This window comes from Battus philenor, unplaced genomic scaffold, assembly GCF_028537555.1.
Source record: "Battus philenor isolate CCGP_79_NKW_IND1 unplaced genomic scaffold, ilBatPhil1.0.hap1 SCAF_5, whole genome shotgun sequence".
NCBI lineage: Eukaryota > Metazoa > Arthropoda > Insecta > Lepidoptera > Papilionidae > Battus > Battus philenor.
Genome location: NW_027181715.1, coordinates 5,924,465 through 5,942,731, shown reverse-complemented (window position 1 = coordinate 5,942,731; position 18,267 = coordinate 5,924,465). Strand labels below are relative to the sequence as shown.

General features: G+C 32.9%; 1 protein-coding gene across 2 annotated transcripts in view; it reads right to left on the bottom strand.

The window, feature by feature from the left end:
* Cip4 (formin-binding protein 1-like Cip4) overlaps positions 1-18,267 on the bottom strand; it is a 59,041-nt gene that overhangs the window by 11,888 nt on the left and 28,886 nt on the right. For both annotated transcript variants that reach the window (XM_068772593.1, XM_068772592.1), the window contains exons 2-4: positions 6,574-6,689; positions 4,932-4,982; positions 1,268-1,412 (exon numbers count right to left, since the gene is read on the bottom strand). In XM_068772593.1, coding sequence (XP_068628694.1) covers positions 1,268-1,412; positions 4,932-4,982; positions 6,574-6,689 — 312 coding nt within the window. The remainder of the gene's footprint in view (positions 1-1,267; positions 1,413-4,931; positions 4,983-6,573; positions 6,690-18,267) is intronic.

Below are 18,267 nucleotides of genomic sequence, written 5' to 3'. Positions count from 1 at the left end.
TAAAGCTATTCTAAAATAGCTTGTATTTTAATTTAATATTTTATTTTAAATGATTTTAAAATAGTTGCACCTGTCTACAATATTTGCAGACATTTTAATTTTATTACAATTTTGCTTAGTGTGCCCTAGACACGTAGAAAGGGTGACGTAATAAAAAGATGTTACGGGTCGTTTAACATGTTGGTCATACAACATTGGCACCAAATCAACTGTGCCATTTATTATACACCCAGAAGCCGTGACCCAGTCGCGGCTAGAAGTAGCGAGTCGAATTATTACAGACCAAAGTGCCAACTTTGTTTAATAAGGCAAAATGTTCGCCAAATTGTTCTTACGCCAACAACTCACTTGAATCTGTATTTATTTCAAGCACGAACAAACGAGCAGTTTAATAAGGTCAATAAGATAAATTGAAAAGAAAACATAATGATACCATTTTCAAACTGTTGGAGGATAAATGTATATGGCTAGAGAAACTATGCTGTTTTTATGTTGCAGTTTCTATAAAATGCATTGAATTTTTAAAACATATTGAATGAGAATGAATGTAAATTAACAATAAACTTCCCATTGCCGTCTGAACACTTACTATTCATAAATAACCTCCATATTGAGAAATCGAAATACGAGATGCATCTACAAATGGGATCACGCTTGAGAGGGGCATTAGAATGTGGAAAAACGAGTTGCAATCGTGTCGCTAGTTGTTTTTAGCTTGTTCTTAAACATTTGCTAATCTCGATAAATTTATTTACTGATTATTAATTATTCATAATTTATATAAAGTTACTAAACACATATATTACTATGTATATCAGACTTCGTACTATCAAAAGATTTTGGCCTGCTCCAGCATGATAGACAAAATAAATATCACGTATTTTACAGTGACCAATACATTTATTGATTTAAATAAACAACAATTACTTACAAAAATAAGCTTTATTTTTAGTATACTACAAGATACCGTATCAACACATGACTGCTAAATAATGTGATTAAATTTAGATAGTATTGCTATATGGCACACGATATTCTCGTTTCTTTACTTTATACCTTGATGCTTGTGCAAATGATTGACAGCGTTTAATTATACTTGAGAATTATAATTCACTATGTGGTTATTTTAACTAACACAAGATTTTTTTTACTATTTACTCTACTCACACCACCCAAAATTCGCCACGGTGACCAGTCTTATCGACTTGTTTGTTTTTACTGTTTTCGTAACAAGGTCAGTTTAGTATATAAAAACGTTACTGCTTACCTTTCTTTCCTCGCGTAGCTCCTTGGCAAGTAAATGCAACTCTCGTACAACGTTTGACTGTAGGTTCTCCGCTACAACTTCGCGCTGACCCGCGAAATCGTTCAGCTCTTGGAGAAGTTGTCTGAACGCTTTGCACGCTGAATATCTGTAACGATATTTAATTATAAGTAATCATTTAATTTACGTCTTAATAATTATACTACAGTTACAAGTTTAAATAAACAATCTGAGCACTAGGTCAGGCTAGTACAGGGGAAATTTTAAAATATTAACATCCATGTGTAGATATTATTACATATACTGTAGTCCGAGCAGATCCACTGTACCATATGCTAGGAAAGAGCGCATAACTAGTGTACAACGGTTCCAGTCGGAATATTGAATTAACGATCTGTAGTTTACATACAAAGTAGTCAGTTCTAGGTGTAAAAATTTTAAAGGAGTGAACATACAGCATATTTGTCAGCATTACGTCTTAAAGCTTTTACATCTATTTATACAATTAATCTGTATAAAAAGATCACTTTGAAATTCTGTTGGAATTCGACAAGACAATAACTTCTGGCAATCCAAAGTCTGTAAGGACAGATAGTAAACAATAACTATTTTAATATGTATTAATCTGTGTATTTTTAAAACGCTCTTTCTTACTTTATTACCCTTACGTAATTTATTAATACTGAAACGGTTGAATTTTAGAAAGAGCTAACCCCTCCATAACTGATAACAATTGAGTTATATATTCATACCTTTAAAACTTTTACACCTATACCAAATACCCTGTGTACATATCTGAGGAAGTGTTCATTGACATTAAAATGCATAGATAAACGTAAAAAACTACCAAACCGAACTTCAACAATATAATAAGAAATAACATTACGTGATAGCATTCCTACGAAATACTCTTTAGTAATAATTTTTTTTTAATTCTTGTTAATAGTTCTTTAAGTACTTTTAATTTGGCCAGTTGTACAAACCAATGAATTAGAGTACAAATTTTCATTATACGTAATAATTCAACCGAGAGCGTGATGGTCTGAGCGCACGGAATGTAATTGCGTTTCGTAAACATTCTTATAAACATTCACGTTAATCTTTTTAACAGATAAGTTAATTAAAGCTTTTTAAATTTCATTTAGAGATATGCTGATTATAAGATTGATAAAAGTGGAAAAGGCACGCCTTTTTAAATTTTCGTTTGTTATATTTAAATATACTGTAAATATAAATATATTTAAATATATGTAACCGAGTACAACATATATATGTGATTTCCACCTATACCTGTGCCATAAGGCTTAGACACTTGAAATTTGTTGAGAATATTTGCCTCGAGTGATCAGTAGTAGCCCAGTGGTAAGGATTGAAACTTGCTACTGTAGGTCGTGGGTACGAATCCCAGGATACATTCTTATATAATACACACCTTGTGCATCAATTTTATACCGTACTGCGTTCGCCAACCCGCCTGCCAAGCGTGGCGATTATGATAAATCCCCCCTTCCCCCGCGTGCGCCCACAGATATATTTGGAGGAGGCTTGTCTTTCAATGGGCGTCTATGGACTGAAATGACCACAACGACGACGACGAAGATTTGTCCCGAGTAAAAGTCAGCAACGATCAGAGTTTACGAAATTTCACCAGCATCGAGGGAGCATTTAAGCTAGCGAAGCTAGAGATGACTAGTTTTTGTAGGTGTGAAATTTTATAGCTTTAAATTGAGAAATGTAAAGCCCATTTGCTGTTAAGTAATATATGGTACATCCTATACAACAGTCATGGTTTTCAGAAATAATATATAAGTTATACTAATATGATAAGAGAAAATTTTTTCAAAATAGCTTACTACATAATGAAATTAATTATTGTTTTCAACTTGTCCCTGCAGACTTTGTACTGCCAGAAATTAATGTTGAATTATGAGTTTTTCGCATTCCACTTTTAAAAAGAAATTAACTCAACATATTTCATAGTGATCACTTTATACAAGATTATTGAAAATTGGTGTAAAGCCTTGAAGCTTATTTCTATAAAATGAGATATAGTTGAATCACCTGTATACAAAGAGAACATAAATACAATTTTTCTAGACATATCGTTGAAATTTAACTAATTGAACAGAAATTATTGTAAGGATATTATACAAATAAACACCTTGTATATGTTCCATTATTGATATTACTGTAATCATAGTTATCACAAATATGTAATAATTATGTGCTAAAATAATAATTAATATTCTGAGGGTGTCTCTTTATCGGGTAAACGGTACAGAAGTTTCTAACTCGCAATGCCTTCTGATGGGTAGTTATAATAATGAAGAAAGGAACAAATTTTCAATTTAATAAAAAACAATGTTCATTCTTTATTCCATCCATATTCCATATTTTTAAACAAGAAAAATGTTAAACAAGCCAAAACAAAACACATTTCACGTGAAGTTGATGGCATAGATTAATTTTAATAATTACTTTGATTATTAAATCCAAGTAATTAAACTTCTTTGCAAAGTGAAGAACGTCAATACCAACACAATGCTACAATAAAAAAAAATTAAAAGCGAATAAACGTAACTCGCGAAAATTGCGATCTGTAAAACAGATTTCTTATATTTATTTAAATTTCATATACACAAACATCTATTCATTACTTGTTAAAATTTAGATCTAATTATTGATGTCAATCGCATCAAACCGAAGTTAAAACAATCGAATGTAATGAAACACAATGTTTTTAATGAAATCTACACATAAATATCTATTATGTATCTATACATGAGTTAGTTGCACCGATGATTCACAATCTAGTCACTTTACAAAGAACTCCAGCGGAAAGAGGCGACAACTGTTATTATTTCGAGAAGGGGACAAGAATCTTGCCATTGTTATGACTTCATAGCACACTGGTTCCTCCGGAGTTAGTCACGTAAAGGACATTATTGATTAGTTGTAATTCTTTGTAATAATATCGTTACCATTTTGACTTCTATATTATATAATAAATACATATTATATAATGTAGAAGTCTCTGTAACCAATTGTCTATGAAAATAAATAGTTTAGATATTTATCATGACTACTTGTCTTCATTCAATCAAAATATTTTAGAATATTGTATAATATTATAAATAACTCCTAAATAAATAATTAATATTTAAAGTAAGATATATTGTTGATATGATTACTTTTAAGAAGCGCGTGTTGTGGTTCGCCCCTCACTAAAATTGTAATTTGTCCTGTATTTTTTTTGACAATTCATAATAAATAAAATACAAAAAATTTGGAAATTTATCTTAATTACTTAAATTACTCAAACACATAAACAGTAAAACTTGTTTCATAACTTGGTCTTGAAAAATACGGTAGAATACCTTCTTATCAATCTATTTCCGTAAATGTAAATAATTATTAAGGATTGAGGTGTTCTTCTGTGTAATAATTTGGAATATTCTGTAGAGTAATAAACCCTGGAAGTTAAAAGATGCCACTATAGGGGAGCTTGATTTGATTCTAGTTTCTATATTGGGCACCTCTGGCATTTTCCTCATGACATACACAGGTGGTCACTTTAGGAAGATCCTATGTGTACCATAATATTAATAAAATGAAATTTTGACTTTCTATTGATTCCATTTAAAGATCGAAATAAGTTAGTACTTACTGGTATTCATCTTCTTCTTTCCTCTTCGGTTGATAACTCTTGACGAGCCTCCTGTAGAAATAAAAGAATATAATATAAAAAAACCTTGAAAACATCGATTAACAACTTTATAATTATACACGTATAAAAGATGGATTGAAGAAAAATGTTCATACTGCTTAAAATTCGATGCGGCGACGAGCGAAACATTTTCGAATGGTATAATTTAGTAAAAATCTCTCATCTCGTATTCAATAAACAGCGCTAAATAAAGTAGTGAAAGTAAACTTTCGACAGGTGCCTTACGACACAGCACGCACGTTATAGATGACAGTTTATGAGGTATAGCGTAATCCTTTTACGTTTTTATGCAATGTGTTATTGCTTATGTAAATTTACAAGTGTTCCGATCGACCCTATTCGTGGTTGTTTTTGATGATTATACAATGAAAATACGTAAGTATAAACTACTAATAAATTGTAAATTATCTTTTTTTCTGTTTATTGAACGAAGTTGTTACCTACCACCGTGGAAAAATAATCTAAACTTCCGATAAAGCATTGCAACATACAAATTATGATTATCTTTTTGAACACAATTGCGATGTTATTTTATTTTTAGTAACTGTTTACATTTTGTATCCAAAATGTATTATATATATTAATACCAGATGCAGAAACAAACTTTATTCAACAAAATCTCGACTTTTTATTTAACATATCTTTCTATGGGCAATGTATACGCTTTTACTATAGGATACCAGATGTGAACGAATGTTTGGGTGCTAAGGGTTACTACAAGGTAAAAGAGTTAGAAATAAAGATAGCACATAATAATAATATAGCACTTGAAAATAATGAATTCGCCAAGCTATTTCAATAAGCATTAAATATGTAATTTTATATTATTTAAAAATTTATATATTCCCATTGAATTCCTTTCCTCTGGTTCTTCTCAGGTCTGAGGCATTTATCGTCCGAACAGGTAGCAGACTCGACTTGACATCAATAAAAGATGTTAACTCATCGTATGTCAAGAATTTTTGTATTTCAATTTATTCCATATTTCCACCGTGGTAATATTAACGAGATAAATTTAAAACATATTCAGCACCATTATACTGCCTGGTAAGCATAAGATTAACAATCTGTCGAGACTCCATTTCACCTCTTGACCCCCCTATACATATTCAACAATGGCGTGGAGAGGTTTCAAAGCTCCTTGATTAAGTCTTGGCTTGAAACTCTTACCTTGTAAGGCAAAGTATGACGTATTTTAAGTTTTCTTGACATGATTTATGTTATAATATAGGCATCTTATCGAATAAATACTATTGTGCTATTTTTTTAAAATTATAATTGTATCTGCCACTGCCTAGATCATTATCAACGATCATTAATATGAAGGTGTAAATAAAGTCCTAAAACAAATATTGCTATACTTAAAGGAGACTAGATTTCTTTTTTAGTTGGAAGCGGCCTGTATACAGGTTTATTTCGACCAGACGATGTAAATTATTTAGTTGTTTTTAATACTAATACAATAGTTTTACTCCTTTACATTTCCATTAATTTCATTTTTAATTATCACATAATATATCTATGTGTTTTGTGTAAAAGTGGAAATCTGAGTTAATAAACGTAAAAGATGTGTATAATATACCTGAGTTTTCCTGCATACTCGAGCTCTATTGCACATCGGTCCTTCACGAAGTTACCATATTTGTCTAGGAACTCGATTCCTTTGTGCGTGTGGGCGGCTAAGTTATCATACTGATCCTGCGAACAAATAAAGACAATACTCTATCAATTGTATTATACGGCCCGTTCGGATGACGGAGGAAGTGAACGATACGAGGTCAGTAGCGGGAAGCTGACGGGTAACGGCGATAACAGGCTGGCAAGTGGTCAACTACCGTCCACCGCGTCCATTTATCACTTTCAATTTATATATCACACGTTGCGAAAACTGTTATACTGACAGTTGCATAAAACGTTACATTTCATTAGCGATAATCTATTAAATCATAACAATATTTATATATAAATTGAATGGATTCGCCAAGTACGTTGTTAAGCTCAAAACTCTGAAATGGTACGATCAATTCGTCATATTTCTCTTCAATCTTCAGCAACGAATAGGTTTATATGGAGACAAAATGTGAATGAAAAAAATTTGCAGGGAAAATAATTAAAACAACTCTTTCTGTTTTCTAATCATAAAACTGTCTTTAGATTGTACCATAAAGCATTACAAAAAATATAATCACGTTAACTAATCTTTCAGTGATAGAAATGGAAAGTTTAGTAAAAAATCGTTGTTTATTAGTAAAACATTAAATCAAAATTAAATGATCACACTGGTATACGCGTTGCTTACTTTTATTTAGTGGACTGTGACTGGCTAAAATAAATTTACAGTAAGAATTCTGTTGGGGCAGTTAGTTGATAATAAAAAGTACGGAAATATTACATACACGTAGTTTTTACGCTTGTTTTAAATTCAATTTCAAAAATTCAAAAATACATGTTGAGCTTCCATGATAATACGATGGTGATAAAAATACAAACGTCAGTCGTTGAGATGAGTGCGCAGATTGCATATAACCCTCATTAAAGTTTACAGCTTAATAGAAAATAAAAAAAAAACATATTTAAACAAACACTAATGAGTTTTCCGTTCCCACAGACTACATTAATACGTAAAACGCATAGTAGACGCAATCAAGATGAGTTTAAATGCTCACCGTTCGAACATGTACTGGCTGGTATACGGTTTATCTATTACACATTATTATAAAGTAGCTAATGAAAATATATTTTGTTATCTGTTACATATTTATGTACATAAACCAGAACTTGAATGTACCGATTGTTTAATACGACTTCCACGTATCTGCTTTTAATTTTTTGCATGTTCCGCTGTAGAAGTATTGCGAGTACATATTTAATTCAATTTTTAAGTGGTCTTGATAGTCAGGCCATTGACACGGGAACGCTATTTTTACGCGCGCGCAACTTGTTATAAACGACATCTAAGTGTAGTCCTCGTTATGTACGGTGTCGAAATTGCGCTACATCATTTGCACCTAATGTAAAATTCGCAAGTAGACGCTAATTCGTAATGATGCTTCCAATTCATCGCATTAGTCACAAAATTAAGTGTTTTGGTATTGGATGTTATGTTCACGCTTTGTTATTAAAATTGACGCGACTGCGTATAAAGGTGATTCTATACATATGTAAAAGCTTTTAAGGATGAATGTACGGCTAATTGGTCAGCAATAAGCATTTACCTATTTCGATCACTCTGAAAAAGTTACATTAGTTATTTTTTCCTGTTGTAATATGACAGACCAATAAATTCTGGCAGTACAGCCATCAGACAAAAAGAAAAAAATTGTAAATACGATAGTAAAGGTCTCTGCCGCTTTTTGGTAGAGGTGGATGGCGACTAATAATGAAAAAGTCTTCAGGAAAAGATAGAAAAAAATAATTAATTTTAATATGAAGTAATCCTAATTTTAAAAATGATTTTTCATGGTATATTATCGTAACGTTAATCATTATTTCTAAAACAATTGATTAAATAATTGACAGCAATTACTTTGTATACGTCATTACGAATTGATTTTTTTTGAGAGATGATCGCGCAGAGAGCGCTTAAGCCAAACCTCGTTATAGATAGCAAAACCCGAGAGCTCCCTCGTGGACCGCTACATATTACATTCATTACCATTTACTACCACTATTTGATATTTCATTTAATGTCTGTAACACACTTAAAGGTCTATTTTAAAATAATATTTTCTTACAAACCCTAGTTATTTGCCTAGTTTCACAATGTAATTCTTATTTATCCGTAGTTAAATTTGGACACAAATCGTGTAAGCCATTATGTGGGTTTAATTCATATAAAGTAATTAATCTATATGTGTATAACTACGTACTGATGTTTGACGATATTTCTGGAACCATAGGGCTTAGAGAATTAAAATTTGAAAAAATATTCCTTTCGCGTGATTTTAATAAAAATTTCGGATTTTATAAAATTCAACCCGCAAGGGGGGGTTGAGAATGCGTTCATTTAAAAATGAATTTAATCTAACTATAAAACTTTCAGGTATAAAATTTGGCCAGAAATTTATAAGTATGCTAAAAATTTCCTACAATGAATTCTTTAAATTAAACTCACATAAAGCGGCACAGGTGGTGGACAGGTTGTATACGCATAAAAGGCTATTAACAATTCGTGTAATTAACTGCTATAAGCATATATAACAAAACGAAGTTAAAGTGGCTCATCTAGAGAAATAATTATGATTTACTAGGAGATACGCTGTAAATTTTCAAGTACCTAAGAAATGTATCTATTTATAATAATTTCATGTGATAGATGTTCCTGTCTGAGAAACAGTGCAAACTTAAATCAAAACGTCGGAGAAACCTCTGCATCCGCTGTCTAAATTTAGACGCCCTGCCAGTTGCTTCCAACGGCTATGAATGAGTACTCGATAAACGCCATTACTTCTTGTAATAAATTACGATTTTCAATGGTATTCCTGACTACAATGATTATTAAAAAAACGAACCTCAAAAGAATTTTATTTTTCAAAATTCTATTTGAAAAAGGAAAAGCAAACTGTTTATTTTTTATGAAAATATAATGAGAACTGGACATATTGCTTGATGATACTGTTGTTGAAACTTTGCGCGACTGAAATTTTTTATTTCGCCAGTTAGTTTACGCTTTGCAAATTTATTTTGTCGTAACAGCTGCATCGGTCATCACAAAATTGATTCTTTTATTTCAATTTTTTTCAACAAATAAAGTGAAAGAAAATCTTTGAAATATATGACATTAATTTAGTTTTTATATAAAATGCTATCAAGACAGCCCAATTATCAAAAAAATTAAACCCAAATGGTGGTCAGGGATCTACCCTGACCATCGTACAGCTGAAGTTATCAAGTAGTGCTGCAATACATCAAGCAACGAAACGCAAAAAAAGAAAGCTGGTTGACTGAGTTTAAAGGAGCCACTGTACTCACCGACGGAAACTACTTTCGAGCGAATAAAAATATATTTTAATAATTCTATTTTCTTTATTATTTGACTATTGATAGTTCTAGGTACATATTTAATCTATATTTCCAACAAGAAGTTGAAACACCGTTATACGAATTCTCATTTACATCACAAGCTTTCATAGCTTCCAATTCCTTACATAAGGCATGTCGCAAAGATACCGAATAGGTTGTCAGCACTATGTAATGTCACTTAGCGTGATCATTGGCCGACACTGAGATAAAGCGGCAGAGTGCACAATGCACGTCCGAATGCATTGTCAACCGATTACAGAACCTTCTAGTCCGACGACCTGCTACTTCGCGTACAGATCATATGAATTATTTGTAACAAGTTAGACGAGAGTTTTACATTGCTTTTTTAGAACTGATAACTACCGATCATTCATAGGGCTACAACCATTATTTTAATTTACTATAGTTTAGTGCCTAAAATACAATGTGCAACGAATTTTACTTTACTTTTATATAATCGTCAATTACAATTATACTGTGACTGCGTTGTAAAATCACTACTTCGTATAAATTATCATTGTAGAGTAATAACGTATTTCAAATCAACAACTTAACCCTTAGTAGCCTGATTTACGAAAGTGATTTTTTTAAATATTACTGTGTTTGCTTGAGGGTCTAGATGAAGGGAAAAATAGATTTTTTTTAATTTCGTTGGAAAGAATATTATACAACAGTAAAATACGTACAGCCAACCTATAAAAAAATTAATAGTAATGTGAACATTCGGTTTAAAAGTTTGGTATCAAAATTGAAACTCCTGGTTATTAAGGATTAAAAATTAATCGCTGAGGATAGATGAATATTCGCAAGTCTCGTTGGGTCTGCAAATAACTCACCGACGGCATATACAGAGTTATGACTTGAACCGTTGGAGCGCTCTGTTTCCTCAAGTCATTGGGACCCTGTCAGTAGAGAATAATGAAATTCTTTAGAAACAATATTCTATTGAAAAATAAGAGTATATATCATGAATAAAAATATAACATAATTATATTTAATTTATGTGATAAGGTTTCTGTATTATCATAAACAAAAAATTAAAATGTATAACATACAGTATTTATTTTTCTAGGTCTGGCATATATAAAATCGTATAAATCTTAATAAAATCTAGTCGCGTGTTCACATATCCCACACACAAGAACACATCTGTACTTTGCATCAAACAATTGACACTTAGTGCCCGAGTACGTGCTTAATCTTGCAAACTGCTCAATATTTACTATTTTAAACTTGTTATCATTATGCTACTACAGGGTATGTGTTACAACAGTCTTCTATAAAAAAAAACCGAAAGTCATCATCGAAACACTACGAAACCGAGAATCTGTTCAATAGCACAACTTTCGATAGCAATCAATATTACTATTTAATTAGTGTCCGTACGGGGCCAGATGAACGTCACGCACACTCCGCCGAACACATTCCGGTCTCACGAGCGATTAAACGCTTTTATTATATATCGTTGAATTTTACAGTTATGCTTATTAACGTCTGTAAGTAGAGAAAGGCAGAAAAATTACAACGTTTGATACGCGCGCCGCGTGGTATACAGTATGTGGCATGGTTCGTTAACCTGGTCGCTGAAGCAACATGGCGATGTGAGAGCGCCAACACTGGACGTGGGAGAACTGGATTGGTGACAACCCCGTTGCAATTTCCACGAGATCGGCGCAATAACTTGGTACCGCGCAGGAGCTATTCTAAGAGTCGTTAAGACAGCGAGTACTTCGGTACGAAAATAAGTTATGACTAACTTATGTATCCATGCAAACGTCCGAGAGATATAAAACGAGCGCGTTATAGCGCGTTATAGTACGTTATAGCACGTTATAGCGCGCCCGAGTGCGTGATATAGCTGTAGTGGTATTGCAATATTCATAAAGAAGAACGACATGATTTGCGTGCACAATAGATACGGAGGCGGGCTGCGGCCGCGGAATGCGCTCGGAACGTTGGTAGCATCATCAGTATTCGAGGCACGGGCGGCGCGGTTACCGACACGTGTAAGGCCCTCGGTTACCTTGGCTAATTATTTGAATACGAATACATTGACGAATTGTACGTGAGACAATTTGAAAAAACGATTCCAGCTTACTTTACTTTCGGACGGAGCGTGCCGAAATGTGATGATATAACTTTCTTACTTACAAGGGCTTCGAGTATTTTAATAACATTTCTCTTATTATTTGATGTGTTCCAGAATTCCGCTTACGAAACGTATACGATAGTAAATATAACAATCGTATTGTGAAGACAGGCAGACTGTTCAATGACTGTCAAATGGTTAGTTACAGGCGTGGATTATTTAAACTATCAACAAAATCTCTCTGTGACGAAAGTCTGAGTCGACTTAAACCTATTTATTATCATATACACATAGCTGTATCTGAAGGATTCGTAATATTAATAATAAAACGCCTATCCCCGATCCACTAGAAAATCATATTTCAGAATTATTGATCACTTTGTTAATTGATTTAACATCTCAATAATAAACAACGACTACTTACAATAACAAATTTTCTTTTTCTCACACAGCAAGTCTAATGATACTGTGATTAAATTTTCATTGTAATCTCTTACACGATGTTTTATTTGATTACATAGAGATCACCTTTTATTCCTTTTAGATTGACGTCGAATGTTTGACCAATAGGAAAAGGTGTTATAATTTACTTTGTGATTTGTATGAGAAAAGAATAGTGTAGTTTTTACTATTTTCCCCTCAACCTTATACAAGAAACTTTTTCATGCCTCTACGAAAATAAGAAAAAAATAGCCGAATTAGGCGAGCTTTTCTTGAGTTTTGCGCCCAGCTACATTTGAGGATTCATTTTTATTTATTTAAAATATAGATAAAATTGCATTTAATTATTATATGGAAGTCATATTTTAAATACATAACAACAAAAAGATCTGAATATATGTTTTATAGAACTAAAAAGGGCGAGGCGCAAAAACTGAACAATGATCAAATATATTCAATTGTCGTAGGTTAGGTGCGTCAGCCGATAATATACGGCGTTCGGACGTCGGACGTTAGACAATAAGCCTCGCGGCCGGCGTCGCCGGCAGGTGAACAGCGACTTATCGTAGCGATAACAATATTGTTTCTATAAATACTAGCTCGAAACGAATCTTTTTTTTTATTAACACCATTGTTTTATTAGGTGTCCTGATTTAAGGAGGAATTGAGGGGGCAAAGCACGGAAGGTCCTTAACGTAAACCCCATTTACCTAACTTAGCCTGAGTGGCCCACTCAGGATGAGTAGACCTCTCGGGACCCATTACATCACATGCAAGATTACCGAACTGGAAAAAGAAAAGAAAAAGTTTTGTTTTTAGTCTAAAACCCAACGGTTTTTGTGAAATCTACACGAACGTTTTCACATACTACCGTAATTTCAACTGTAGCGTCCTAGTGCTTCAACGTCTTAGAATTGCAGCGCCACCCGTCATAAAGACATGAGCAGGCAGATTACCCTCAATACCGTCCTCGAAACTTTATTATAGGGATGAAGGAAAGTGTGTTATTGCGAATCGAACAGTCTGACATCTTTCCCAATGGCGTAAAGAAATTTGTAACCAGATACGATAACAAGATGTAGTTGTTATAATAATAGGAAGTAAAATTTAATATTGCTTCCTTAGATTGTAATGTTGACTTCTAATTCCAATGTAAAAATTTCATCGATAATACACAGGCAATGTATGTACACATTGTACCGTAATCGTAAACAGTCAATTTAATTTAGATGACCTATTTAACGTCTCGCGAAATTCGTTTGGGACTGATGTCATAATTTGGCACATTGGGCAGGTCAATGAACGCACTAACATTTGGTGTTCAAATGTTGACAAGCAAGACAGTTACATAGAACACTAGACACGTACGTTTCTCAATACTGTTATGCATATACAAACATATTAATGTATGAACGGATAATAAAGTAACATCTCGACATTTCGCTTGGTCGAGATAATTAAAAAAATTCCTCTATTGTTTTTCTGTTAATTTTTGAAGACAAAAGGTTATACAGTAATTTTTGCTCAACCGGGATATTTTTTTTTTCATTGAAAAATATTAAGTTATTAATATATAATATTTTTATATGATAACAAGTAGATAATATCTAAAAATTTTGGCGCCCGGCGAGCTGTCGACCATGGCGGACGTCTTAACGTCTCAACTGAATGCCAATGTCATTCCGAACAGAAACAAAGACGTCGGAAAATTTATATCGGCAAGTGGGACAATAAAACGTTTATGAATTTAACAACACCTTATATATTTGTATCACAGTTATTGTGAGGTATACCTATCCGCATGCCAGCGGTAGTCTGTTATTACACACTTCAAATACATTTATATTATACTTCATATGATTATTCCGAAGGCAAAAAGAGAAACAACAATCTTTACGTAATTATTCACTAATATTTGTTAATTTATTTACTCTTTACATAAGAATATATACATTATATAGGAAATAAAAATAGACGAAATAGGCAAAAGATGAAGTACAAAACGCAGTATTGTAGCAAAAGGCGATTTTGTCGCTAACAGCATTAATAAGGATAAAACTAGCCTCGGTCTCTCCGGTCATCAAATGATAGAAGGAAAATGGACACATATGTTAAAGATTACTTGTAATACATAAACTACGCAGTAAAAATATGTACTTTTATCCAATAATACTAAATATTACAATGACAAGTAGTGAATCTTTATTACTCAGCTTTTTTTAACTCGTTCCATATGCGTGCAGCTTGAACTGTAAATGATTTGTCAAGGAAACTAGATACACGGTTGGAAATTTCTCATTGCTGACACACTGAGGAATCTAAACACCGCTCTTTCTTATGAATAGTAAAATTATAACTATCTATTAACAACGTCCATTTGTAAAGAAATGTATTTGGAATACAATAATTTATAAAAACAAAGGAGCGACAAAGTGTGTAAAAAACAAAAATTACACACATACATAAAATACAAACGCACTACAATCGAACGATTTATGTATTCAAACCGGTATCAAGAGATTTAAATCAAGCCAACCGGTTCCCACCGATGACCTGTCACCGCTAATACTGTCTGTATTGCTTCCGCGTTAACGCATCGTTTTCAATTGAAAGAAAGATCGTCGAAAACAATTCGCATATCAAAACAATAAACGGACATTATCGTGTGTGTCACATAGTTATTCTGTATCCGCTTCATCTGGAGGCGTCCGGAACCGCGCCGCCGGCCTGACTCACACGCCAGGAACGCCCTGGCCTTTGACTAATTAGCGCTCATTACTCATAATCAGACAACAATGCGATGGCTCTTCGCATTACAGGTTTTCGTGATAGCATCCAAAGATCAACGAGAAAATTGGTTAATGATCGCCCATTATCTTATCAAATGCGTATATTTGTGCTTCGTATGCAAGTTTTCTTGAGAAATTTTCCACTAAATTAACCATCGCGGAGTGGAAAGGCTCCTCCCTCCTCACTGTGCATACCGTTGACATGGTTAGGGTAACTAAAAGTCCCTGGATACGGGCAGTGCAAAATCTGTCATGGTGACAACCTTTGGTAAAAGTAATGCAGTGGGCGTCTGTCTACTGGCATGATTGGTGCTAATAATCTTCGGAAGGGCATTTATAAATTTGTTTTCGACGGACTTATTATTAATTCAAGAATAAAGTAATTCAAGTAATTTGTTCCGTAGTCACGTTCTTCTTTTCGGCTATACACGCAATTGATGAATTTAAGAAGATTAAGGTAAATGACCAATAGGTTATTCTAACTTCGAACAGCTCTATAACGACTAATTGAGTAATAAGGAACTAAAACAAATATCTATACAAGAGAAAGAGACTATTTTGACGAATTAACCTACAGCTACGAGTTGGAATTGCTTCAAGCAATTCATCAAATACAGGGGAGAGGGTCGTTCTCGTGCGATTCTCTTGCAACCTGCTACTAAATTTATCAGGGGGGACTATTATCTCATAAATGATACGAACATTTTATGATAAAGGCACTGCTATCGATAAGTATGACTTCCACTAAAATGTCATAAAGATAATGCAACTTTCCATTACGTTGGACGAGGCAGTGATATAATCTAAACCATCAAAGAATTTTAAGTGTAAAACTTTGCAATGTAAACTAATTAAAACAAAACAACATTATAATAAAATAGATAATATATATGTAATATAGTTTCATATATATACAAGATTAAATAAACTTTTTTGAAGAAAATTTTTTATAATTCATTTCTGAGCTATGATTATTACAAATACGAATTTTCAGGGACTTTACATTTTTTAAACACTGCTTAACAAAATACTACACTAGACACAGCCTGTTTCATATAATAAATTTCAAGTTGATGATATACCTGTACAAAATCAGTTATACATTTTAGTAACGCCACACACAAAGTAAAGTTATCCTTATACAGAGCGCACCTCAATGCAACATAAACATCGGAGTTTCTTTACATAAAGTACGCGGCACAAAGCTCACGGCGGTGCAATCCACTTTAAAAATCTCAACAGGTTTCATTTAAAGACCGTACGACATCCAACTTAAAGCGGTCCAAGGCTGGCGAGTGTCGACATCTTAAGAGAACGGAATCATTAATACATGAGATTAAAAAAATACTTATTAAAATAAATCGCTAAGCAATTTAATACAAGTATAACATGCAACGCTTGAATATTAGGTGCATGAGTCACGAAGTGCAGTGACGTCACGGGGTGTCGGGTGTTCGCCGGTGGGGTAACGCACCCTTATCTGTAGCACGTCACCCTGCGTGACTCACGGTCCCTTCTTCGTGTGCGAGTCAATCAATTAATGATTGTATTCCAAATAAGTACATCTGTACTGTTCCTATGTATTAAGTAGTAGTAAGCACAGCTATTAATAACTATCAACAAAAGTATTTAAATTAAACACATAGTTTTAGTACCTTGTTTTAACATTTAGATCTTTTATAATACATATTGCTTTATACTTAAAAATCTGTTACTAAAGAACAAAAATTGGAAGACATCATTAAACTTTTACTTTTCTTAACGTAAATATCCACTCACGAGTTTTGTTGCTTCTGATTAAATTATCTGTTGATACCAGATCGCCATTTCAATCAAACTATAGTTCAAACAAATGGTCTCTCCTTTTATCTATGCACACATATCACATAGAAGAGCCCTATATTAGCATATTCTCATAATAACAAATGCATTGAAAAATAAACTGAAACAACATTTACACAATAAGTATAATGGCGTATGATTAAAAATATTGTAGAAAACAATCGATCCATAAAATTTTAGTGTATGATAAAAGGTAAAAATTATATTATTATAAATAAACAATTGTAATGTGAAAAATTTAGGAAAACGTACAAAAGTAGTAGAAAAAAAATATGGTGGTGTATATTCATATTTTGCGATGTTTTTAAAACTACACAAAACAACAGGAAAACATGTAGTTTATAAGGATTCTATACAGGACATGCCACATTTTACACAAAACCGCATACAATGCTGCTTTACCATGTATTCACTCTATACAGGGTGATCGATTATAAATGTAAAAGCTTCAAAGAGGTATAACGTATACCTCATTCGCTTTCAACTAAGGTATAATAAATAACGCAATGACATTATAGTAAGAAAAATTGTTTTAAAAATCATAATTACAATATATTAAAATTAATTATTGTTTACTATCTGTCCCTGCAAACTTGTACTGCCAGAAGCTGCCGCATTTCAAAAGTTTCAGTGTGACCTTTTTTTAGGATGATTGGATAAAGGTATAAAAGCTTTAGTTTTTATATTATTTTCGATCAACCTGTATAAGGCTTTGCGTTATTAATAACGCCCGTGTGAATAGACCCTATAAATATGGCCACGCTAGTTTTTAGGTATTCATTTCACACTTAAAAGTCTCGTGTAAATAACTGTACTAAACTAAAAGGGAACAGTGTAAAAAATTCATTACCAATTATTTTTTGTTATGACTGTCGAACATACACGTGCCTGTAGTGATCTATTAAAATTCAAAGAGACAAGGGGGCCTGTGTCAATGCGTATGAAGTACATCACTGAGCCACGGTTCGATTTCTTAACGAGGGTTCACGACGTGAATGCAATGGATCAGTCAAGTGTTGGAAAGTTACTCTCGCCGGCGTAGAAAGTGTCGTTAAGGATATGTCACTGTTGGTTATTAGCTTCAATGTTTTCA